This window comes from Lagopus leucura, unplaced genomic scaffold, assembly GCF_019238085.1.
Source record: "Lagopus leucura isolate 7727_CA_CO unplaced genomic scaffold, USGS_WTPT01 Super-Scaffold_100002, whole genome shotgun sequence".
NCBI lineage: Eukaryota > Metazoa > Chordata > Aves > Galliformes > Phasianidae > Lagopus > Lagopus leucura.
The window spans coordinates 10,962,179-10,988,661 of NW_024962263.1; the positions used below are offsets into that span (position 1 = coordinate 10,962,179).

At 45.0% G+C, this 26,483-nt stretch overlaps 1 protein-coding gene across 1 annotated transcript in view; it reads left to right on the forward strand.

Annotated features, from left to right (window-relative positions):
- The first annotated feature begins 8,149 nt into the window (after positions 1 to 8,149).
- SLC22A23 (solute carrier family 22 member 23) overlaps positions 8,150 to 26,483 on the forward strand; it is a 95,646-nt gene continuing 77,312 nt past the window's right edge. The window contains 3 exon segments of the mRNA XM_042868643.1: positions 8,150 to 8,250; positions 8,252 to 8,651; positions 22,202 to 22,305. Of these exon segments, the coding sequence (XP_042724577.1) occupies positions 8,150 to 8,250; positions 8,252 to 8,651; positions 22,202 to 22,305 (605 nt within the window).

Below are 26,483 nucleotides of genomic sequence, written 5' to 3' on the forward strand. Positions count from 1 at the left end.
ACTAGGAGATGAACCATGGCCAATGGTGCGGGTACTCCCTGTGGATAGGCAATGGGAGAGTATCTTGGGCTGCATTAAGGCTGGCCGAATTTAGCAGGGTCTTTGCCAGTTATCCCACTGATTCCTGTCTGTGATTTAGGGAACAGCATCAGAGAATGCCATATAAAGCAAAAATGGATGGGCAGGATCAAGGAAATATGAAGACTGCGTTCCTTGGAGTTCACTCACTCACAGCAAAGCCATTTGGATGCCAGGTGAGTCGGAGCTTTCGTGTGCAGTAGAGGAACAGGCATGGAATGAAACACTTTCCACTGAGCGTTTCTTTTACTCAGGTATAAATTTTAAAAAAGCAAAAGGAAATATTTCATGTGCAAATGAGTTTCTTGATTATATGTTCTATCCTCACTAAATATGCCGGTTTAGTCCTGCGAGGTTGGAACCTAGTGATTAATACATTCGAGGCAATTAGGCTGTGAGCTGCCGTCCTTACATTTGTTTGGTTATTTTCAGTAGCACATGCACACACCTGCACAGTTAGTCTGCATGCAAGGTGTAATTTATCTGTCTGAGGGCTGCATTCTGAGACACTGAGTTACCTCAGGGTGTCGTGATTCCTTTCCTCTCAATCCTCAAGGAATATCCTAGGTGCTGTCTGGCTTTTGCATTCCCATTAGAAATCAAGTTACACCGTAAAAGTGGCAGTAGCCATCTGCATGTAGCAGGTTGTGATTCCCATTATAGGTGAAATGTACCCATCTTTCTACCGAACTCTAAGGATTACTATTCCAGTCTCGTTATTTCTGCAAAGAATCTGTCAGCAGCCACAGAGGAGGATGCAGAAAATATATACAATATATTTACACTTGGTGAGGTTCAACATCAGATATTTGACTACAGTCTCATGACCAAGGGAATGTAGAATGAATGCTGTTTGAGACTTTGGTCCTTCGAAGCAGGAATCCAGCTCAAAGCCTGTGTTTAATTTAATTTAACTTAATTGTTCATTTCATTTAATTTATTTAATTCTAGTATTTGAAGATCTGTTTAAAATAAAAAAGCCACTGGACTGACTTAATTCCTACCTAATTTCCCTACATTCCATTAAGGCATTCAAACCATCTGTGTCTAAAAACGATACACACTGTGTAACTTGTCTTGTGTGAGCACTCATTATTTCTTGCATTGTTTTAATGTATACACACAGAGAAAAAGCCCTGTATTAAAACACCACAAAGAATGCAAAATCAAACACTTGAAAGTAAGGAATTACACCGGGTAAGGAAGCCTATGTAAATCTCATTTGGTCTGTGTGTGTGTCTGTACTCACACGTCTATGTTACACATGTATAAATAATGAGTGCAGTGTTTCTGTTTGTACTGGGACAAAAGCCTTTAATTACATGAGTACCTCCTGCTTTTTCCATAAAGGGTTTGCCTTGTTTGGTGAACAGGACAAGCCTGCTTTCAATGTGGGTCACTTTGCAGTGAGGAAGGCTGTTCCTCATACGACCCTGCCCCTTTTGTCGTAGTGGTGAATCATAAACGAGGTGGGAGGCTGCAAGAAGAGCTGAGCTGTGCCACTGCTTCTGCAGGGAATTGAATTCAACATTTAGAAAGACAGCTGGGCGACAGCTGACAGGTATAGAAATATCTGAGCTAGCTCCTTAACTCTACTCAAGGAGGATTCTCCTGACAAGCTCATGCAATTTAAATTGGCCATCAGAATGAACTTTGCCAATTTGCCCTGCTCTGAAGCAGGGATGAATGCAGGAGCAGTTCTGCAGGCAGAGTGCAAAGGGAACTAATTTCTAGCAAGGAAATGATCCCAAGAAGCTGATGGACTTCAGCTCTTCTGGTGTCACCACTGTGTCTAGAAGAGAACAACCCGGTAACATAGAGCTACCTCAGGTTTATCTTTCTTACTCTCCAGATGCTAATACAGTACAGCAGGACCTTCATCTTCATTAACCAAATTTATGAGCTCATTTAAGAATTGGTAGTGTGGCAAGGTTTCTTTTTCTTAAATCCAGGTCAACTGTCTCTAATTATCTTACTCGGTTTTAATTCTTTATTAATCAAGTGCTGCCTCAGCAGCTTCAACGTTTTGCCCAGGAGTGATGTCAGGCTTCTGCCTCTTCCTCCAAGCCTCATCTGATGTTATTCCAGTTGCTTTTGTCGCCTTTTATGAGTGCATGCCTTGAGACTCCGGACTCTGATGTACAAAAGCACTGCATGTTCACGGTTGCCAAGAGGATCTGTGCTTTGAAAATACAAAATGCTGCACTGTGCTCAAGAATGCTAAACTGCTAGGAGCTGCAAGTTAGGCACCCAAAACTTCATAGTTTTCACCTTAACCTATCTGCCTCTGGATTTCCCAATAAAGAGAATGGCAATAAATCTTTATTTTATGGAGATGCCGTGAAAATAAATGCATTAATATTTGTGAAACACTTGTGTACTTCGTAGGGGAGAACTATAAAAAAGCCCATGAGGACATTAATCATTAGATGTTGAGAGCAGAGTTTGAAGATAGTGCATTAAATAAGTCATGTGGCTCCATACTGAACAAAGAGAAAACAAAATATTGAATCGCTCCTCATTAAGACCCAGATTCTCAAAGGTATTTTAAGAGCCTAAATCCCGCAGAGAGTCAGGGCTTCTTAAGTGGCCATGTGTTTTTTTTTTTTCTTCATTTTTTTCTTTTATCTGAAATTGGCAGGAGTTCTATGAGAAATATTGTATGTGAGGGTGTAATTATAGATTGCATCATAATGCACACATAATTAACGCATAACAAATTACTCAAGGAATCTCAGTCGTAGCATTTACCAACACCAGTTTGCTTGGCTTTGCAACATTCATTATCTTTTCCAATAGCTACTGTACAGGTAATTTTTCTCTGGGTTTAGGATAATAAACATCCCTGGTGGACAGAGAATGGGAAGCTTTCCCTCGCTGCACACCATCCTGCACAGCAGTACAGACCTCTGCAGCGTGAATGGTACAAGTAATAGGTTGCCATTTTCTGCTTCTACCTGCAACAGGGAGGGATGGAACATTTTGCCAGTGGGTTTCACTAGTATTTGCTGACATTGGAAGAATGGTAAAAGTTGAGTGTCTTTAGTTTAATCCCAGGATTAGTGGGGAGTGCGCTGAAATGAGCACAGGCTTTGCTGCCTGTTCCCCACATAGTTCAGCCATTTTTACCATTTTTAATTAATTTGTCTCTCTTCCTTGTCCCACACGCAGCTCTCACAGTATACCTTGCTGTCGTGAACTGAAAAATTCCCTGTTGCACCTGGATAATGCCCTGTGCATCCTGATCTGATCCCATAGCTGGAATATGATCCTTCTGGTCCTTTCCAACCTGAATTATCCCATGATCCTATGAACTCTTCTTGGTTTTCTTCATTGTATAAATAGTCTGCATTCTAATAGGCTACTTTATTAATCAGTCTTTGTACCAAATAGCTTTGATTTATTGCATTGTCATAACTTTACCTCCACAATACAAGATTATTTTAGATAAAAAAGGCAACCAAGCATACATCCCATAAAACAGTAAAATATAGCCATGGTTGTTATTACACGAAATGAGGCCATAGCAATTGTGCATAAAACAGGAATTTGTTCCAGGTGCTCTTCATACTGCCATGGCTTCCTTTCCAAGAATATGGAAATGCTAACTCAACAGCTAAGGAAATTTGGTTTCTTTTCCTTCTCTGTAAACTGGGTCCTGACTCTAAATCCTGCAAGCTGTGGCAGGGTGCCCACAGACAGGATGCCCATTATGTGACCAGGGGCTTGCTCTGCCCAGGGTGATGCTCACTGGTTTCCAGTGCTGCTCCAGCACTGAGACTCCTCCACATTATGGCAGGGATCAAAGTGTTCCTTTCATTTCTGAACAGCAGAAGAGACCAAAGCCACCTTTCCTGTTCCTCCTCCTCAAACTTCTGAGAACACAGGTTAACAGCATGCAACTTCCTTAATATAATTCAATGACAGTGGAAAAAATATGCTGAAAGACACTGAGTCATTCTTGAGTACAACCTATGTTCTCAGTGGTATTTTTTTGTCTCCTAACAAACAGGCAACCCGAAGATACTTCATCTTCTGTCAGAGGTCAGTGAGGCACTGGTTAAGAAGCCCTGCACAGGAGTGAAAGGCTTGCTTCTGTAATCTTACCCTCAACATTTATTTGTGCATAACCTCCACCGTGCATTTGGAATATCCCTTTCAAACTGTTTCTGTTTCTCAATTCAAATCAAAATCAATTTTCACTAGAACACGTAATGACCTTTCTGTTATTTGAAAGATTCTTTCAGTGAAATATTACTTCAATACTACTACTTCTTCAAAAACACATTTCTTAGCTACTAAAAATGTATTTTCTTTTCTTTTGTTTCCTTTTTTTTTTTTTTGTCCTCAACCCTCCTGGACCCACAAACAGTCTCTTGAGGATCCCTATTTCAAGGATGGGAAAACTTCTGCTACATAAAAATATGTGATTCCCAGCAATATACACCTTGGAAATTTTCTGTTCCAAACAGTATCTTAGAACACAGGAGCAGCCCAGAAGAGGTGTTTTGCATGAATGTATATGGACAGCTTGAGAAATTGTCACCTCTCGTTATATGCTTTTCATTGCCCCGTAGGATTTTATTCAGTTTCTACATATCTGCTCTTTCACATCACTCCTACCCCTCTCTCTGAGGCTTTTTTCTTCATAGAATCACAGAACCACTTGAGTTGGAAGGGACCCTTAGAAGTCATCTAGTCCAACTCCCCTGCTACGAACAAGGGCACCTACAGCTGTATCAAGTTGCTCAGAGCCCCATCCAGCCTGACCTTATGTGTCTCAAGGGACGGGGCATCGGCCACCTCTCTGGGCAACCTGTTCCAATGCCTCAATAGCCTTATCATTACAAAAACCCCAAAACTTCTTCCTTATTTCCAATCCAATCTGTCCTCTTTTTGAAACCATTTCCCCTTCTATCTCAACAGACCCTACTAAAGAGACTGACCGTTCTTTCTTATAGACCCCACTTTAGATACTGGAAGGCTGCTATGAGGTCTTCACAGAGCCTTCTCTTCTCCAGGCTGAACAGTCCCAGCTCTTTCAGCTTGTCCTTGCTGGGGAGGCATTCCATCCCTTGGATGATTTTTTCCCTCCCATCTCTTCCAAAGTTTTCTGTTCCTTGCTTTTAGTCAAATTTCTCAAATCTATAGTTTGATTCCCAAAGGTCATTTCTGTTTATTCTTGCCAGCTGTAGGCCTTGCCCTTTGTGGAAAATAAGAGTTGGTGGTATCAGGGAACTGCTAGACCAGTCCTATTCAGAAGGCATCCAGGAAGAGTAGTGAGCAACCAATTGGGATAAATCACGAGCTCACTATGGCAAAAACATGGAGAAATCAGGTGAGGTTCCTGTGGGTTAAGCACTGGATAGCAGGAGTCTGCAGGGACAAGGTGCAAAAAGCTGATGCAGAAAATAAAACTTAACTAGTGAGAGCATCACAAGTAACATGAAATCATTCAGTAAGTACGGCAGTGGGGAGAGGAAGTCAAAAGAAAGTGAATTAGTCATCAGAGACAAAGCTATTGACTGATGCTGGGAAGGCTCAGAGTGCCTAATGCCTTCTGCACACCAGGCTTTGCTAAGAGAGGTCACTTGTGATTAGGTGATTGCCATTACACATAGCAGTGACAAAGGAAAAGGAAAGAAGAAAGTACAAAAGCATTCCAGCAAGTTGGAGGAGTTGGAGCCTGGCTGTGGGTAAGGGTGCTGAAAGGAGTGGCTCTGGAAAGGCTGGAAACATTACTGTCCATCCCTGGGAGCTTGGGAAGGGCAACTGAGGAATGTGCTGATGGAAAAGCACGAGTGGGGCCTTTCTGTGGAAGGGCTCTTTAAAAACACAGAGAGCAGGCAGCCATTTTCTTCCCAGTACAAATAGGAAAATCCATTGCAAACAGCCAGGAGGGTCAAGCTGACCAAATTGCCCTTGACAGCAGCAGAACGGACCTTGTTGTGGAAGAATGGAGTGACCTTAGTTAGGTTCTGCGCCTCTATTCATAAATTAAGTTTGGTTTATGTGAAAATGTCAGGTAGTGTTCATGGGACTCTGATGCCAGCAGTTATTGGTCATTACCTGGCAATCGAGTGGATTACAAATGCATTTCCAAAGGGGTCTGTTTCATTAGCAGCCTCCACAGGCAGCATTAACTGGGGAGTGACCAGAAAAGGATGAATTGGGAATTAAAAGCAATCTATAGAAATGCAACTGGAAGTGACAGGAGGCAGCACTATTGCAGGGGGGTTCAGCAGGCTGAGGCCTACATGAGCCAGCAGGCTGAGCTACATGAGGGCAACAGGGAGCCATGAGGCAGCAGGGTTGTGATAGTGTGCACTAACAGTCATGGAGAAGGGCGGGGACTTCCTGGGATGCAGCTGTTGAGTAAGGAAATGTGGAATCAGATGGGATGGCAAAGTGTGTGAGGAGCGGGGTGGGGGGCTGCCCGATGCAGGAGGCCACAGGGACTGAGTCCTGCAAGCCATGCTGAGGGAAGCCATGCACATAGGATCAGAGCCACTGGTAAAGCCTCATGGTGCCCTTCATACGAAAGGAGCTGAGGGGAACGAGATCCGAGGAGTTAATGATGCACTGTAACTCATTTGCAGAGACCAGATCGGATAAATATGGTTGTCCACCACAGACATGCTCTTCCATTCACATTCAGTGAAGATGCCATTTCTCTACTAATGCACTCGTGTATTTTCTGCTCACTAACCACGTTCCTGCGTACGAGCACCTATTGATCTGCAGTCTCTGCTTCTCTTCTTCCATAGAAAGAAACAACTGCATAGCTCATCACGCACAGGCTGAAGCACTTACATGCCCAAGCGGGATCAGCCAAACACAAAAGTAACCTTCACCAATCCGAAATGCCTATGTTACAATTAACGGGAGGCACTCACACGATTAGTTGAAGCTCGCACCGATCCGAAGAGATGCAGACCCGCCCTCGCCCCACTTCTACTCCCCCAAGCGCCTCTGGCCCCGCAGCCCTAACCCCCCTCAGCCGCTCCTCCTCCTGCAGCGCAGCCAACCGCAGCCGCACTGCATTAGTAAAGGCGCACAGCGTAAATAATTGATCCGCGCAGCGCCGCGGGCCCGCCGCTCCCAGCCCTCTGCCTTCAGCGGGGCTGTGCGGGGCCGCCCCGGGCGGCGGGTCCCCGCAGGGAGCCGGGCCGGCGGCGCGGCGGGAGCAGGTGCGGCTGCCCGGCGCGGCGGGGGCGGAGCGGAGGGCCGGGCCGGCAGGTGGGGGCTGCCGGGAGGCGGAGGCGGAGGGCCGGGCGGCCGGGCTCGGCGCGGGGCGGCTGGGCGAGTGGCCGAGGCAAGGAGAGAGGCGGGCGGCGGCGGCGCTCCCGCAGCCCGGGCCGCGGAGAGGCCGGCGGGGCCGCCCGCTGCTGCTGCGGAGCCAGATGTGCGGGACGGGAGGCGGCCAGGGGCCTGCGGGGGGGTGCTGGGGGCTGCCGCCGCCGCTGCTGCCGCGGCGGGGGGGGGCCCTTTAGCTGGGAGCCGGGCAGCCGCATCGGGAGCTGCTGTTTTCTTCCCCTCCTTCCTTTGCTTTCTTCTCCTCCCTCCTCCTCCTCCTCACCAAAACCGGGAGAGGAGGCGTGTTCGCAGAGCCTTGCTGCACCGGTTTTGCTTGGTTCGCTGTTGCCGGGTTTGGTTCGCGGGGTGATTGGGCTGCGGGATTTTTTGTGTGCTTTCTTCGTTGTTGTTATTTTTTTTTCCTTTTTTTCTTTTCCCTTTCCCGTGGCCCCTCGCATGCTCGGCTCCGGCTGGATCCTTCCCTTTATTTTCGGCGGTGCCGCTCGGAGGGGGGAAGGGAGCGCGGGGATGAGTGCTGCCTGACGCACGGGCACGGCGAGGGGGGCCCGCCGCCAGCCGCAGCCCTCTGCGCCCGCAGGGCGAGGGGCTCGCTGCTGCCTTCCCCTCTGCTCGCCCCGCTTCGCCGCAAGGTGTGCGTGCGCGGACGGCACAAGAAGGAGGAGGAGGAAAAGCCGCCCTCCGCCTCGCCGGCAGCCGCCGGGCGCCAGGGCTGCCGCCGTACCCCCCCCCTATGTGAGGCCCCCCGGGCGGCCGCATGGCGATAGAGCGGCGCCGCGAGGCGGGCGGCGGGGGCCGGCCGCTGCCCGAGGAGAACGGCTCCGTGCCGGGCGCCGCCGCTCCCCCCCCCGGGGCCGCCCCCCGCCGGGGCCGCCGAGATCCAGGCGGTGCCGCCGCCCGCCGCCGCTTGCAGCCCTCTGCTGCTCGACTACGACGGCTCGGTGCTGCCCTTCCTCGGGGGGCTGGGCGGCGGGTACCAGCGCACCCTGGTGCTGCTCACCTGGGTGCCGGCCCTCTTCATCGGCTTCAGCAAGTTCTCGGACTCTTTCCTGCTGGATCAGCCGGACTTCTGGTGCCAGCAGGCCGACGGGCAGGGCAACTGGAGCGTGGCTGCCGGCCACGGCAACCGCAGCGGCAACGGCAGCATCTTCCCCCCGGCCGCTCTGCCCACCCCCGTTGCGGGAAACGCCAGCGAGTGCGATTGCCACGAGTGGCACTACCGCATCCGGGCCGGCCTCGTCCAGAACGTCGTCAGCAAGGTGAGCGGAGGGCTGTTGGGTCCCCGGATCCCCGCTCCCGTGGAACCGATCCCCCCCTTTCCCCTTATCCTGTCCCCATTGCTGCGTGGGTTTGTCTTGGTCTCGTGTCTTGAGATGGCGTTCTCAGCACCGTTTGTGTGCGTGTCTGGCTGTCCCAGAACGTGGGTCAGTCCCATACAGGTGGCCATGGGAGGGCTGGGGCAGGGCGCAGGCAAGGTGCCTCTCAGTTCTGTATGTGCCATCAGAGCCAAGAGCCGGGCTGGTGCACAGGGAAACATGGTTCAGGGAAACGGACAAAGTTCTGCAAATGTCTCTCATTCTACAGTCACACCTTTGATGTGGTTTTCAATAGAGTAGTAAGAGAGGAAATGTCTCGTATGAGTTGTATACCTCTTCTGAGGTAGAAAGCTCTGTTTTCTGCTCCCTGTTGCAATGGCTAAAGTGGAAAAATTCTGATGAGGGAGGCTGAATCCTTCCTATATTCAAAAAGAAGCCTCATGTCTTCACCTTCTCAGGTTTTGCTCGTGCTCTGGCTGTGTGAAGGCTCTGCCATGGGCCTGGTGGTGTTAGCAGACAGCTCTTGAAAGCGCTGTGTTATCTGTAGCTCTTGGAAGTGCAGATTTAAGCTGTTACACCAGGAAAGTGGTTCCCCTTTGGCTCAAAACCCCCAAACTCAGCACAATTACTTCCTGCTAGAAGCGTGTTAGGGATTAGCTGTGCTTATCTGACTGGGAGAAAGCAATGCAGCAGTGACCGGGTGGCCGGTGTGCTCATGCTTTGCTCTGCCAGCAGGTGCTGGTATTAATCGTTGGAAATCGTCATTTCTCTTTGTGTCCCTCGAAAGCGTGTGCAACACTGGGAAAACAAGCAAAGCCAATCCTCCAAAAACTGGAGTCCAGAATGGTTTTAAAACAAGCCTGCTGCACTCCTTCCATGAGGAAAGCACAGGCACATGGTGGATTTGGTTGGCTTGTGGCATTAGAGCGCTTAATGATATTTGACATATAAGAGAAGCAGATTTCCTTCTGTTTATAACCAGAGACGGAATGATTCGTATGCTTTTTGGGCTTCACACCGATGCTGGAGCGTAAAGAAATGATCTTGAAATATTTCCTTCTAGTGCAAACTGTAACGAAATTTTTTCTCAAAATGTTGGGGAACTTGTGAAGGTCATCGTCACGTTGGCCTCAGATGGTTGAGGGAGAGTTAGTTTGCTATCTTGCACGCTTTCTTAATAATAATAATAATAATAATAATAATAAAGTGTTCTTTGGAAGAACTTGTGGCAAAGGGCAGATCAATTTTAATGGATAAATAAACAGCTGCGGTCCCTGCTGTCTTGTTTTCTACTCGAAAGAATAATAATCATCTTTTGAGACTCTGGGTTTTTTCAGTGTGGAGTTCTTGTTGTGTGTTTGTTTCCAAAAACTTGGCAGCTTTTTCTCTTCAATTTCTAATCCCTTATAATTGTAATTAGGTTGTTTTTATGGGGTCAGGATTCCTCCCTCGCTTGTGTTTTTGTTCTCTTTGGGGCTTTCTGGGTGGGTGTGCTGTCTGTTTTCATCACAGTAAAGAAAAAGGAAAAACCCAAGCAGAGCCTCAGTGTATGGCTGAATTGTCTTCCTTCTATAAACCACCAGGCACTCCTGAGGTGTGGGAGCATTCCTCATCACTGCTGACTCTCCTTATGCGCATCCCACCGGCCTTGGTGCAGAGGGACTTTGCTGGGGGATTGAGGAGGTGTTCCCATCCCAAGATATTCAGATCTCCCTTAATTCCTCTCAACTATACTTTAGTTTCTGTGAAAGATTATGCAATGTTCTCATCTTTCTAAGTAGAGTTTTATTAAATCTTAGTCTAATACGCAGTCATCTGTGTAATAGCCAGGGGTTATATGAAAATATCGTAAACAGAGCCAAAAGTATATCAATAAAAAATGCACTTTTGTTTGGCCACTAGGCCACTTTGTTCCTGTGGTAATGCATTGGAACAGGCTGCCCAAGGAGGTGGTGAAGTCACTGTCCCCGGAGGTGTTCAAGAACCATGTGGATATGGCACAGAGGGACATGGGTTAATGTGCATATACGTGATGGGTTGATGGTAGATGATCTTAATGGTCATTTTCAACCTTGATGATTCTATTACTCTAAGTTCTGCTGTCTCCACATCCTCTCCTCTCATGGTACCTCAATCCAGTGCTGTGTCTCTGCCCTTGTTCTCTCAGCTGACCCATCCCTACATCACACCTGGGGCTTGTGGAGTTGTGATCCAGCCTTACTTGTTGGCTGGCTGCTCCCTGCTCTGACCCAGGAGGCTGCTGGGGCTGGCGGTGGCCTCATACTCCTTGGAGGCCAGCACTGCCTCACCTAGCTCTGCCGTCGCCCTGCCCTCCTCCAGTGAGTCACTGGGAGCGCTGCTTTTTATAGTGCTGCCAGTCATTAGAACTGGGAGAAGTAATAAAGGACGTGCTGCTCGTTATTTAATGCCGTTGAGATACATATAGCGAAGAGGTCAGGTGCATTATTTAACCACAGGAATTCCAGTGGCCATATTAAATCATGGATCTGAGCTCATGCCCTGCCTTGGTGCATAAATCTTGGTCTTGAGCTATTTTGTGTGTAAATATTCCTAGGAGAGTATCTCTCTAGGAGAATTCTCTTGTGAGGCTTCTTGGAAGATTTTCAGCTGTTCTTTGTCGCATCATCACCACTGTCACATCACTACAAACAGAGTGCACCCCTATCACTTGTGAGACACATATCCTGAACTGTCCTTCGGGCCACAAGCTAGCAAGTGAATCATGTGAACGGACTGTGTCTCACTGCTGTCCGGAGGATGGATGCTGAGAAATATTTCCTTCTTTTTTTGAAAAGGAGAAAGCTGAGTCTCACTTTGGCTATTTGCAGAGTGGCCATTCCAATAAATTATTAACATTGACATAACAAGCAATGTAGTTACGTTAAGTGTATATTGCTGTGCAGTGTATCGGGAAATTGGAGAGTGTACTTAGCAGGGACTTCTCCAGCCTTCTTGTCACTCTTTAATGGCTGCATCTTCTATCAGTCTGCAAAACCAGCTGTACTCCTGGGGCGAAGTTTTCAAGGCAGTGCGTAGCTACGGGGTTGATGGCTGTTGCTTTTCCCTTTGTTACCAAGATGACCAGTCTGCTGTGTTCAGTATTGTTGTGTGGTGGTGGTTTGAATGCTAATCTGCATAATGGACACCAAGAGCTGGCAATGGGCAATGACTGAGGCTTGATTAAATTGCAGTGGATGGTAGTGCAGCATCCCTCCATGCGCGCTCGTGGCATTCCAGATCAGCAGTGCAGGGCCAAGTGGTTAGTTGGAGGCTGCTTTTTAATCATCTAGAACAATTATGTAATAGTATTTCATGTCTGGTCACATGGGAATTCTTGTTGTGGCTGCTTTTCTGTTCCGGATGCTTTGTTTTGCTGCAGTGCTGTTCCTCTTGGCTCTTTGCTTCCCACTTGATTTGGGTTGAATCATCTTCCTTCACAAGGAACGTGCCATGATTTTACCTACTTGCTGCTGGCTTGATCTTTTTCATTCCAGTTGGGCTGGGCCTCCAGCAGATTGTCTTCCCTAGAAAAGGGGAGCTTAATTCAGGGGAACCCCTGTGTGGTCCAGCTGTGAGAATGGGGCAGGGCTGTCTTGGTGGGGACTTGAGTTAGTTCAAGCAGTGGTGTGATGCTCTTTGCCTCTGCAGGGGCATGTCTGTGCCCTGCCAGATTCTATTCCCTTCTCTTTCTTGCAGTTACGGCATTTTTCTGGTCTGGTCTTTTGTTGTTTTGTCTTGCTAATTTGGCAGAAATTTTAATTTTTTAATTTTTTTTTTTTTTAAATCATCATTTTCTTTTTTCCTCTTGAGTTTTTTGCTGAGTTAATGAAGGGAAATGGCTCTGGGTGTTGCCTCATGCCCTGGGCTGCAGTGATGTCTTACAGGATTACTGCAGGTAACTGCAAGTAACCTGAATGGTTACAACACAAATCTGCGTGTGATAACAGGGAGAAATTTGGCACTGCTCATGGGTTGGTATTTTTTGGAGTAGGAGACAAGTGTGCATTTCAAGTGCACTTTTAGAACACAGTTATTAATTCAAAGGGATCTCTGGCAAGGTCCTTCCCAAAAGGAGCAGTGACCAAGCTTTGGCACAGTGCCTATGGAGTCTCGTCCTTGGACATACTCAGAAGCTGTGTGGACATGGTTTTGGGCTCCTGGCTAAGTAGCTTCTACTTAATCCCAAATCTATTAAACTCTCAAGTTACAGTACCCAATGCAGTAGCTGGGCCAGAGGCAATAAGATCAAAACTAGTGTATTCCCTTTGCCCATGTTTGCCTTGGATGGATTGAAGGGGGAAGAGGGAAGCAGAGCTTCCTGATGCTTTCCACTTATCGGGCTGCTAACGAACGCCATCCTAAGACAAGGTGTGAATCTCTGTGCGTTCTGGCTGAGCAGAGTGCAGGATGTAGATGGCTGTTTGGGTCGCAGCACCCACATTTCCCAGTGTTGGAGCTGTGCTGAGCTGGCTTTGCCTGCAAACAGTGCGTTATCATATGCTGATGTATGCGATAACTAACTGCCATCTCACTAGATGATAAATACGTGCCTAGTGAGCTCACACGTTGTTTTTATTTTCTTCTGGGATGGTGCTATGTACACACCAAAATACTTTTAAGCAACTGGTGTAGAAAACAACTACACTAAAATCGATATTGCCACCAGGACTCATATAGACTTTCGGTGTGGGTTTGCTGTGCTAGAGGGAATGTGTACAGAGTTTGTTTATTATCAGCTTGAAGATAGTGTCTTGGATACTGGAATCTGATTTCAACCTACTGTAAATCTTTGTTTCTACAAATGGCACAAACTGTAACCATTTGGGAAGGTAACTCCATGTTACAAAATCTTCACACCATTCTCAGCTTGAGAAATCAGACTGATTCTTGGACCTTTCCTATTCCTTATTTTCTGTGAGTGTGTGAAACCACTGTGTTTTTTTGTTTGGTATTTGTGTTTGAAGAGGTTGGAGTTCTGTTGGTTTTCGTTTCCACTCCCTGGTAGATCCTGTATCTCAGTCATTCAGTCTACACACACCAGCCTTGCACCTGTTGTGGCTGGAGTTGTAAGCTTCAGTGTGTATTTACCAACTGTTCAAGCAGTTTCATTTCTAATGTGCTTTAGCAGTTTTCTCTCTGCTTACTCTGGCTACAAGTGTGTGATTGTAAAAGATGCCCTCATCGTTTTCTTAAAGAAATTGTTAAGGAGGATGAACTGGAATTCAGGAAAAGCATTTAATCTGGAGCTGGTCATGCTGTTTGTCATGGTAACACTGAGATGAGAATTACAGGCCAGTTGATTGTGAAGGTGTCCGTTTTCAATGAAGTAACATCTGGAATAGCATGAGATTTGTGGTTTTCCTTCACTTAAAAGCCGTTGGCTTAAATTAAAGCTTTCCAGATAAATTCTAGAGAGCTGCTAAATTCAGAAGATGTTGAAAGAGATTTAAGCTTTCATGTTGCTTTGGTTCTGTTTTCCCCATTAGCCTTCTAGTTTCCATCCATGTCCCCCTCTGCACTACCTGGTGTCCCTGCCTGGAACAGTCATTCCCCTGCTCCTTCCTGCCCATGTACTCCTGCAGTGTAGCTGCATGTCTCAGGGTTATCCATCAGCAACTATAGGTAAAAAAGGAAAGTTCTTTTTTAAATTTCTAATCTTATCCTTGGGAGGAAAGTTCAATATGTAGTATGGAGGTGGTTTTTTTTTTTGTTGTTTTTTTGTTTTTTTTTAGGCTTTCTATTCTGTATTTAATTTACAGCTGAGAGAGAGCCCTGTATATGGGTTGTCCCAATGAAACACCAAGAACAAAACATCAGATAAACGAATATTTTCTGGTACTTGTTCTTGGGACACATATTTGGGCACACAAGGAGCAGGGTCAGGAAGATCAGGAGTGCTGCTTGTAAGGTAAGTTCACCTTACCCAGCAGCACGTAGTTTATAGCTACTCTTGTGCACTGTTTCAGAGCACCAGGTAGGTGGTTCAGTTCCCTGAACCAGGTGGTTCATCCCCAGCAGGATGGGTGTAGAAGAACTCATTTTGGCTCGAGTACTGTCTGTGTTCCTGTGCAGTACTGTGCTTCTGCCCAGTCTCCTATTGGCCCATGGGCTGAAGTTTGTGAGGATGTCTGCAGCGTCACGATGTCCAACCTGCAAATATTGTTGAGGATTGGTCTTTCTTACCTGAGTTACAAAGAGAGGGCAGGGTCATGGCCGTAATAACTGCATGTCACAATTAAGGCGTCCAATCTTTTTATCTGCAGCGACTGGGCAAGTGTTTCTCCTGACCAGTGGCTTCCTTTTCTCATCTCCTTACCTTATCCCCGTTCAGGAGTTTTGTCCCATGCTTGGCATTTTTGAGATTTTTCTCCCAGTACTTAAGAAGGCCTGCGTGGTTTGTTTCAACTGTGTATTGTCCTGAAAAATACTGGCCTTGAAAGTGTTAACTTGGTTTTGATAATCAAATGATAGCGAATGTTAATATTTAACTAAAACATTGTGGATTCTTTATGTATGACTTCTATTTACAGTGCTTGGACCTGTTCAAGATAGCAACTTGACAACTTGTTCAGTTTTCTATTTATCTGGATCATGAAGTCAGTCCCACCAGAATGTGCCTTTCCAGAATAAGTGTGGTTAGCTAAAAACTGAGGTGTGGCCTTAGGACACTGTGAAAAAGATTTGTCCTACTCAGTTCTAGTGAGAGGTGTCGTTGTCCTAGTCTTTCCATGTGCTTGGAGGGTGGCAAACATCTGTGGGTATTAAAACAAAGCATAGGTTTGAAGTTGGTCAGATCTGTGACAGTGGTTTCCCTGTGATGTCAGCACATGTGTAAAAAAGATGCAGCACAGATGTAGAAGGGAGGTGAAAGTATCCTACATGTGAACGTAGTGTCCGTGGTGTCCATGAAAGCTGCAGGCAAGACTTTCTGCCTCCCAGTGCTTTGATCTTAGATGATATTGTGGAGTTGGCAAAAGGGGAAGCAAATTACAACAGCTGGAAAACAAGTTAGTCAACTAATCTTAGTAGGGTTAAGTCTGGAGAAGATCAGAATGTTTCAGGATAAAGGGAGCTGCTAGTGAAAATGAAAGAAGTGATAGAGAAGTGGGTGGTATGTGGATGTTACTAAAACTGATTTAATCATGTTGAGTATTCACAAGACTGTCATATGATTAACAAATCACCTTTTAATTGTTAGTGTATTAGTGATGATTATTTACCTAGCAAACTTCCTTCTTCCCTGTCCCAGTGGGGAAAAGAAACAGATCTGAGATGGGACCGAGGCTGGGAACAGAAGGGCTAATTGCTCCTGTTTAAAAGATGGAACTGTAGATTAGAAGAAACCTGTCCAGTTTTGTAGTGTTTCAGATTGCATCTCCTCACTGTTGGATTCTGCTGGCGTAGTGGTTATTGAATAGCTTGGAGGGTCATCTTCATCTGTTGCATAGACTAACGAGTAATTTGGTGCAGAGCGATGAAATTTTAAACAGAAGCCTTTTCTGTGTTAACTTAGTGACTGAGAGACAAAGTCAGTTTCTGTGGTCTTGTGTATTTGAAGTTTATGGCTTGTTTTTTTTTTGTTTTTTTGTTTTTTTTTGTTTTTTGTTTTTGTTTTTTTTGATCACACCACTTCTGGAGCAATGTCACCACGGTGGGGAGAAGACTACCTCAAGTGAGCCGTGATAAAAAGGCATCAAATACCTTCGTATTTGATTTGTGCACATAGATGTGAGTGGGGCAGCTCGGCTGGCAGGCATGGAAGTGGGGCGCAGAGCAATGCTGGAGGAGCACAGCAATCAGCATCGCATCACAGGGCCAACCTCTTTACCCTGAGGTATTATCGAGGGCATTGGCTGACTATCTTAACGTACCTGGTGTGTTAGGTTTCCCTCTTTGCGAAGGAGCTGAAGTTTGCAAAGCAGGTTGGAGAATTGTCTTATGTATCAGTGTTTGTGTGGTGATGTGTGGTGGTGTGGCACCCAGCCTGTATGCTTTATTGGTAAGGCTGAAATACCAGACTTTAAAAAAAAAAAAAAGCTTCAAAAATTAGGGTAGAAATTTCACAGCGAAGTCGTGTCTGTCCCAAAGATGAATTCCAACAACTTCAGACACTGTTAGGTAAGGTTATGAGATCAACAGTTGTGTACTGTTTTGAAGGTATGGAAACAGTTTTCATAGGTACATGAAACTGCTTTCATGCAGCACTGTGCAGTCTAATTATATCTTTCTGGGAAGCCTGCTGAGCACATGTCCTCTGGCTCATGCGTCTGCTTCTCTTTCTCTGTCCCCCAAACTCCTGACCTTGTGGCATAGTGAAAAGTAGGTACACCCAAATGGTTGATACCATCTGAACAACTCCTTGCTACCTGAGTAGATGTTCTTCCAAACTTGGGCAGTTATTAACCTCCCCCCCAGTTCCCCCAAATATCAGTGGGTACTTGCTTAGTAGTAATTTTAGTAGAAGCATTTATTTTAACATTATTTATTTAACAAAAGCATCCACTTAGGGTGAAGTTGAAGGAAGTTAAATATATGGGGTGCTTGGAAGTCTAGTGTCATGCAGGAAGGAAGTGTCTTGAAAGCCTGGTGTTCTGGGTTCAGGCATTCCAGTATAGGAGGTGTACATTTCTTTGTGTAGCTCTTGAAAGCAAACATACAACAAACGCTTTCAGTAGTGGTTTGCTGGCCTTCTTGTTGTTTTTTTTTCCTTGACTCTCATTTTCCAGGTGAATCAGTTCCTTGTCAGTACCTGACGAGAACATAGGGCTCTTGCAGGGATTTCCTCTCATCAGTGGGAAGGACTTACTTTGGAGACTATTGCTTCTGAATGCGGCTGGTCAAAGAAAGAGGAATTTATTGTTGTCCCTTTTTCTGAAGCCTTTCAGGATTATTTGGTTTATATTTTAAACCTCAAATCACCATTTTGAAATGTGACATTATACTTACAGCTGGCTGTATTGGTGATCAAAAGTGCCAGGTGTTCCCAAGAACAATTTATTGATGCTTGAAGTACATTCGAAGATTGGGGAGTGTTTTTGCCCAGCTGTGTGCTCAAGAGAGAGGCATTGCTGCCCTGAGCCTTGAAGATTAAAAAGATTAAATGCTCTTTTGTTGCTACTGCTGACAGGAAGGAGAGGCTGGAAGTGTGGCGGGGCTGCCCCTGTTGTATTTTTTGTCTTGATTTGTTGTTGTTCTGGTGGGATTTTTGTTCAAGGATGTCTGTCAGTAAAACCAACTCTGCTGTGCGACAGTCTGGTGTGTGTCTCTGGGTGGCTTCTTGTGCAGCCTCTTCTGTGACAGAGCTGCAGGGTTACTTTCTGTAGAGCTGAGCATTGTGATGTTTTCTGGATCTTGCATGTTTTCTCAAACTTTAATGTTAAAACACAGCCAGGTTGTTACTTCTGGCCAGAGACTGAGAGAGGAAGGAGAGGAGAGTTGCCCTGTGGCGACCCATAGGGAGTTCTTGTCACTGTCCTCTACAGTGGCTGTGACTGTGAGCACTACTCCAGCATTGAGTTACTGGGAGAAGGCGTTAGTAGTATGGTAGAAGGACTGACTGTTCTACTTTTTTGGTTGGGTTGGGTTTTTTGACTGTTTTTTTTTTTCTTTTGGGGGGGGAAGAGTATATTTGCAGTTTTTCTGGTTGTACTTTGGTCTACTGACTTGGAGTTTTTCCTCCAACAGTAAGGACCTGGAGATTGTTTTGCTTTTTGTTATATATAGGGTATGAAAAAAAATCATTCTTTTTTTTAATAATTCTTATTTTCTATGTAGCTTGTTTTATTTGTTGTGGATTTTTTTTTTTTTTTTTTTTTTTTTACTAATTTTGTGGTTCACATTTTTGGGAAGAATACTGAGAGAATGCAAAGGCATCGTAAACTCTCACTATACAAGGTGCTTACATAGAAATGGAGAGAAAAGATGGGTTCCAGAGCCATGTAGGGAAAACCACCAAGGTCTGGTAATAAAGTGATGAATCAGGAATAGGTGTCAGTGACATGTAATTGATTCTTGTTTCCAAACTGCCATGCAGCTTAGCAGCATGGGGCTTCTCGCTAGAGGGGTCTGGGGTGCCCCAGCTGGCTGTGGCATACATAACATTTAGAGGCTGGGGATCCCAGGGTGGCACCTCTTCTCCAGGGACTAAGGAAACAGGCAAGGAACAGGTTTTACATTTGCATTTTACTTGCCTTAATTTCACAACAAATCTGGACTTGCTGTGTGAGTCCTGTTCAGACTTCGATCTCATGTGTGGGATGGTTACATCTGAGGTGCATTAATTTTTGCCACGTGTCTTCTGAAGCATATTTCTAACAGTCCTCAGGCTTGAATTCTGGCTTTTGAAGCACATTGACTCTCTACATGGGTGGTGACTCACAGAGATCAGTTAAACATCAGGATGCTAAAGGTGTGACTCCTTAAGCTTTGACAGAAAGTGCTGTCAGCATGTAAAAAACACTTGCAATGTATTGCACGTCTGCTCAGGTGAGATTCTGTACGTTGTTAGAGAAGTTACTTTTTTTTTTTTTCTTTTTCTTTTTTTAGATGCCTTGACATGTTTTGTATAGCTCTGGGTGTTGCCTCAGCGTATCACTTTATCACATCTTTTGCACTGGATGGAAGACAGAAAAACCCAGGGTTCACTGTGAATTTACCAGCGCCCTTCCTTCAGGCTGCGGACTGGTAACTCCCAAATGGGAGAGAGGCCATGGGTTTCTGCCAGAGCAGCTTCAGGATTTACTGGTCTCCCTGCTTGAAACACATTAGTCAGCCTTTTGTAAGAGGTGATAGGAGGTTAGTGTCTAGTCTCTGGCCAAAACAGTATTCTGGTGCGCGCTTACTTAGAGTGCCATCTGAACTGCCCTTCCCAGTGTGCAGAGACATGGGAGCTTGTGCTTGTGTTCTTTGTGGAGCAAACCTGCTTGTCCTTTTTATAGGACAAAGCCACTGGTGCTTGTAGTAGGTCGCACTGTATAGGCAGGCCTTGATGGCTGCATCTGCCTGTGCCCCGTTATGCTGCTCTCATGGACAGATGTCCATGATGTTTCAGATGATGTCCATGATGTCCAGAAACAGATGCTTCTGTTCTCAATTGACTCACGCTGGGCTGCAGAGGGAGCCTTCAGAAGGCAGCGAGTGGCCAACCATGAGATTAGCGTGGAAGTAGATGTTTTTGCTTTCAGAGCGGCTGAGGAGTTGGGCAAGAGCCTTGAGAGCAAACAGACACGTGGTTCCCAGATAGCTTATCAGAAAGTGCGCTCCGGGCATCACTGAAGGGCTAGCTGAGAGTTTAACCTTTCTTCTGTTTTTAAGCTCCTGCTCTGTGTGCTAAAGTGGACAACTTAGTGTGTGGCATGTTGTCCCGGCCTGGAATTTCACAACAGCCCGTTGTGAAGCTTGTTCTCCTCCAGCCATGAACCTTCACCTCCGCCTGGCCTGGCGTGCTGCATTCCCTGTCTGGGCTCTGGTGGTGGCCAGCCATTGTGGCTGGCAGCGGTAGGCCCTGTGGGTAGATGGGCCTCGGGTTCTTTTTGTGGTGTTACTGCTCGTCTGACAGTAATAAGATAAAAATAAGCAACTTACTGAGATTGTCTTTAGGAAGTGCTTGTGTATAAACATGGCTATCTTTAATGCCTTTAATTTGTAATCTGTATTTAAGGGATTTCTCATTTCTAAGCGCTATACAGCCCTTCTGGATTGTGAAAATAAGCCCAGAGACTTCTGAAAGTTTGCCTGGAACTCAGAGGTACTTCCTAAATGTGGCTTTGTTTGTAGTTTGCCTGGACATTTTTGTTGCAAACTAAAAATTGATTCTTAATAATTGCAGATATTAAGTGGAAGAAATGTAATTCCTACTAAAATACTTTGAAGATGTCAAGAGCTTCAAAGAGCAGTTCTCACTGCCTTGCTGAGCTGCTTGCTGTAGATAGCCAATAGCTATTTGGTGGGGAAAAGAAATACCCATACTGCTTGCTTCTGGTTGCTTTGTGTGCCTTCAGTATGCAGCTTGCAGAATGGTGTAGAGAGTCAGACAAGCCAGTACAGTGACAAACTCAAAAATACATGTAATGAAAACAAAAGCCTGAGCCTAAGTGTTTGCAGAAAGCTGGCACATTTCTTTTAGGCACAGAAGAGCTATGCTTGTTGGTGAGATGGTACGTTTTGGGGAGGATATCTTCTGTGCTGTTGAACCAAATGGATGAGTCAGAGCTGTATGTCATGAAGATGCCTAATGCTGCAGTGCACCTAATTGAGCTCTTTTGAGGGAAGGTTTGTTTTGAAGTTGCATCTGACTTTTGAGAACAAATTCATGTTCTCATTTTGCATGATTGGCCGTTAGATTTCAGTTAATATTTTTGGGACAGCCACTACAATTACATTATACACAAGCAGCTGTTTGTTCTGTTAAGTTTTAATTCTGGAGCATCTGATCCTGCAAAGTTGGCTGTACTTGTTTTTTATTAAATGTGTATGGCTACTGTTACCATCAATATTTGAACACTTTACAAACCACCAGCAAACATACCTTCCTACATTTATCCAAGGATACAATAAGGCTATCTACACTTTACGCCCTAGAGACACTAAGTTGCCTGTCTGAGAGCAATGAGGATGTTGGGCTAAAGCCAGGAATGCAGCCTGGCTCTTCTTAGGCTTTTGTCCGAGCCTAAGAGGAAAAAGTCTTGAAGGTTAGGGAAGCCAAGGACCTTTATTTTTGCCATCTTTCTCATGGAAAGGTGGGTGTGCCCTGATAATGTGTGGGCCTCACAGAGTGGTCCATTTGCTCTTTTGAATGAAAAGGGTGTTTTTGGTATTAGGGGTGGCTCTGGAATGAAAGTTTGGCTCCTGTCTGATTTATGAGCTGAGATGGAGGCTGCTGTACTAAAGCTCTCTGTCTCAATATGAAGAGCTGGTCTGAGAGGATATATCATTAGTCTTTGTCGCCTTCCGCATCTCAGGATGCTCTTCTGACAGCAGAAACATCTTCCCATTTTGCCTATGGGAGCCTGAAACCAGAAGCCACCAGGATCTTGTGGCAAAGGAGCTACTTTTCCTGCTGTATCTGAGTGATGCCATATCAGTCAGTGGCAGAACACCCTTCCAGGTTGTGTAGCAGTAGGTGTTTGGGGGCGTTATGGTGGTGTGCCCTAATTATATCAGTAGTGCTGGTTGCGTCCCATAGTGTCTAAACAAAAGTGGCCTAAGGAGGGAGAGATTTCTGTGCTGGGAGCTCCTGTTCTGTAAATAAGGACCTGATTAAACTTAATCAAGTTAATCTTTATGTGAACTTCACGGGATTTGAGGCTTGATTTGAGGGGGAAAGCTTTCCCCTGCTGTTTCACAGAACTGCATAAATTTCTGTCACTCATGCTAGGAATGAAGCTTGAAAAGCAGTCTATTTTGGTGTTAGTATCTTCTAAAATCATGTGAGAATTTCACAACTTATTTTGTTTTACCTGTCTTTCTTCCAGTGGGATCTTGTTTGTGATTCTGCCTGGAAAGTCCACATTGCAAAATTCTCCCTACTTGTAGGATTAATCTTCGGCCACTTGATAACAGGATGTATAGCTGACTGGTAAGTGCAATATCTTACAATGCAGTATATCAATTAATTAATGCCAATATTGAATATTGCTTAGATTTTTATCTACTTCATAAAGAACCTTTGCTTCATGATGTTCACGTTCTGAAAAGAATGTGACGAACAGTTTAAAACCGTTTGTTAATTGCTTGAACTGAGTAATGTGCTCCACGGTAAATAACAAGAAAATAAGCTATTTGATAGTTGACTTAGTTATTTCCTGCTGGCACAATTTATTACAGCTGTAGAGCTGGTGTGTAACTATGTTAATCATATAAGTGAAGCCTTTGGTTTAGGGTTTTCTTTTTTCTTCTTCTGAACTAGGAGATAAGGTAAAAAGAAGTTGAGAGCAGCAGTGATTTGACTTAATACAAGAGAGTTGTGTAATGTCAACCCTGTGCTTATACAGTGACTTTTAAGAGTGGTAAAAGACTGTTGCAAACCTTTCAACGTTCCATTTTTAAAGTTGTTGTTAAGCAAACATTCTGAATTAGCGTTAAGGAGTCTCAGATTTATGTGCTGTTGATATTGGGGTATTAAACACACAAAATGCAGTTCCTTAAATTACAGTACTGAAAACACTGAGGTTCCCTAATTGTTCAGAAAGTTCAGTTTTTATGCAAAAAGAGGGTCTTGTAGTGCAGGAGAAGGGGAAGAAAATTAAAGCCCTGATTCAAGTGATTTAAATAGAAACTTGCTGAATCTGAAACAATAGCTGTGATGCCGTCCCAGTCATTTCAGTGGCTTCCAGCACAGTTGCCAATGTCAGTGCTTTAGATGGCCCCAAGTTAACTATTCCACTGTTTGCTAAACCAGGAAGGGAAGGAGTTGCTTAGTAGGGAAATTCTAAAAAGCCCCAGCGATGGCTCATCAGTCAACGAGTAGAGAAAAGGCTCCCTGCAGCAGTGCTGCAATGCATCTCAAACTTTTATAGCAAAACTACACCTTTTTCTTGAACAGTCATTAAATGTTTTTAGGCAAGTGAGGAATTATGACTTCTCAGTGAAGCAGGGAACAGGCATGGTGAAATACAATTGAATTTGATTAAAATGCTGCAGTAAAACAGGGCTGTAACAACATGTAGAAAGTATAGTAGGGAAACAAATGAGGGTTCTCTTTTGTTTTTCCAAAATAGGAGTTTGTATGGAGGAAGCAGACTTACTGCCAAGCTAGGGATATGCTGCTGTAATTGACAAGTCAGTCACAAATAAGTGAGCAACTTGTTGCCTAAAGCACTGGCTGCAAGGGAGAGATGCAGTAAGCAGATTTAATAGCTCTCTGAGAAAGGAGTGCCCAGTTCTGCCATCCATTTCTTTCCTTAGTGTGTAGTTTGCTCTACCATGTTCTTTTTCTGTGTTTTCCCTACAGTGAGATTATGAGAGTTTAAGGACAAACAGTTTGACAGATGTAATGCTATGGAGAAAAGGGTAATTTGGTAACTGGGGGAAGAGTGCACCCTTTGTCCTTTTGCAAGCATTGCATTGCTCTGTCTGCCACCAGAGCTGATCCCTGTCGTCCTCCTCTCCCCCCATCTCCATTGCCATCTAATGTAACTGATGCACCAAGGTAGTCCTGCACTGAGATAGTCCTTTTTCATTTGGTAGTGGCAGTGGTGCTACTGAAAGAGCAGCTAAACAGTATTTGCTTTGTTATTCAATCACTGTTTGAATTTCTTCTGAGATTGGGGGTTGTGTGGAAAGACAAATACAAAGGGGATTGTACTTGTGAGAATTTTTTTTTTTTTAAGTCAATCCAAACAAGAGCAGGCAAGATATGCCAGATTGATATACAGAAGTGCTATAATCTTTCAAAATCCTCATTTCACCTGTATATCACTATCTAGTTTAGGTAATCAGAGGAGGCTTTGGGTGTTGGGTTTAGATTGGTTGATTTATTGCTGTTTGGTTGTGGAGTGTGTATTTTGTTTTGGATTTTTTTTGTGTTTTTTCTTGTTTTGTTTGCTTTAAGCCCATAAGATCTGGAGCTTTTCCTTTTTGAAAGGTTTTTGAAGCTGCACGTGGCCAAAGCATAGTATGCATTATGACAATTTGCTAAGTGGACTGAGTGGTCTGTGATCAACATACAGTAGGTGGTGTGCAAGCTTCAGTAGCTGTGTGTGATAAATCCATAGGAGGAAGATCTGCAAACTTGTTAGGCCATGTAAAAACGAGCAGTGTCCAAAGGCTGAGTAAGCTGCCTGTTTGGGCAGGGTGCTGCTGGCACTCTCGACTCAGAACAGGAGCTGTAGAGGTTTCTGTGCAAGGGTCCCTCTGGAGCAGGCACCCTTGGTGGCTGTGTGGCATTGAGACAGAAAGCCTGTGCCTCTTCCTGCCCTGCCCTGGTACTCCTTGGAGCCTTTGTGTCAATTCAAATCCCAAAACTTAGAGAGCCTGCAAAGAATGGTACAGGAAGAATAATCAGATTGGCTGAAGGACCAGTCTTCTCAAGGGTGGCAAGGCTCGTGCGTAAGAGCATGGGAAGGACAGGTCCTGTCCTCAAAACATTTGCCTTTTGCCCTGCACCTCTGGTGCAGGGAAGTATCTGATGCATCTGCATGTCACTCTGCGTAGCTTGCAGGTTGATCAGAAGCCTGTGGTTGCTTGTATTCCTAGTTATTTACCTGTGTAGGCAGAATTTAACATCTGATATAGATAATAATATGTGATGTAGGCTGAGACTGTTGTGGCATGGAAATCTCTCTCTGAAGTAGTGTGGATGGCAGCAGATAGCATCCCAGGGCTGTTTTACAAGGGAGGTTGTGTATGGTTTATTCTCTCACAAACATTTCGATGCAGTGTTAGTCAAATAACTCTGTCTGCACATAAAAGGCTTTATATACTTTTTAAGACAGCATCCTGTCAAAACGCTGCTGGATCACCAGCGATGTGGCTGATAGCTGCCCTGCAGTTCTGATTTTTATTTTTATTTTTTGAGGAATGTAATGAATTGTGGGATGAGGAGAAATGCTAGCTTTGTCTCTGGGAAGCGGTACTAAGGGGCACGGGGCTTTCAGAAGCCCAGGAGGATTTCCCGATTCTTTGTTAGCAGCAAACATTCATTTACATAATTTGTATAATGGTAGGAGAAATTCCAAGCCCTAATGATGGGTAACCTCAAATAAAGAGGATAGGGGAGGAGAGGAAGGGAACTGGTGTCTGTGAAGCATGGAGCCTTTTTTAATCAGCATCAGGAAATAGCAGGTCAGGCTTGTGATGAGAATTAAGCTCCTAATTCCGAGGGCTTGCCTAATGCCTTTCATCTATAAAACGCTTCCACAAATACTAATTAGTATGAATTGCAGCTTGACTGTTATGAAAACCAGGCTGTGAAATTCTGTGCACATCACTAATAACACAGAGTTAGTGGTTTTCGTATTCAAGGCTTGGTATGAGGTACTTTCCCTCCCTGCCCAAGTGCTGTGTGCCCCATGAACACAAAATGTAAAGCACAGGCATCAGCAACTGCCACCGTGTCCACCATGCTCCCAGCACATTGCATATTACTGAGGGGGAAAAAAAGCTCACCCTGAGGCTCATCTCTTGCTAGCTGCATTTGCACCCTGATGAAGAACCGTCTGCTCTGACCTTGTAGTGTCCAGCCTGCTCCCTGGTACTTGCTGCTTTCATAGGGTAGAATATGTTGAGTTGGAAGGGACCCATACGGATCCTTGAGTCCCAACTCCTGGCTCCACACAGGATGACCAATGTTTTATAAACATGAAATGTTTGGTGCCATTGAGTTAAGTCTTGGTGAAGTACCCTGCAGTTGATGCTGCAGTTGGAGGGGGGAAAAAAAAAAAAAAATCAAAACACAAAAACCTGTTTAATATCATAATCTCTGGTGTACTTTGAAAAAGTGATGATACAATTACTGGTTTGCTTTTCCAGTTTCCAAAGGCATCAAATACAGTATCTCTTTTCCATCCCTTTGTCCTCTATTTCATTGATCTTGTTCCATTTTCAAGGAAAATCCAACGTTTTAGTTGTGACTGCATGTATGAAATACGCTTTACAGCTGCTGGTAACAATCAAATAATTGACTCGAAACACTTCAGTATGTGAAACTGGATTAGGTAGTGATGTTTATATGCTCTTTATTGCACTGACATTCAGCCAGATAGCTGGCTTGCAGCTGACAGTCTGCTTTGAATGGGTCTGCGAAAGCTGCCTACG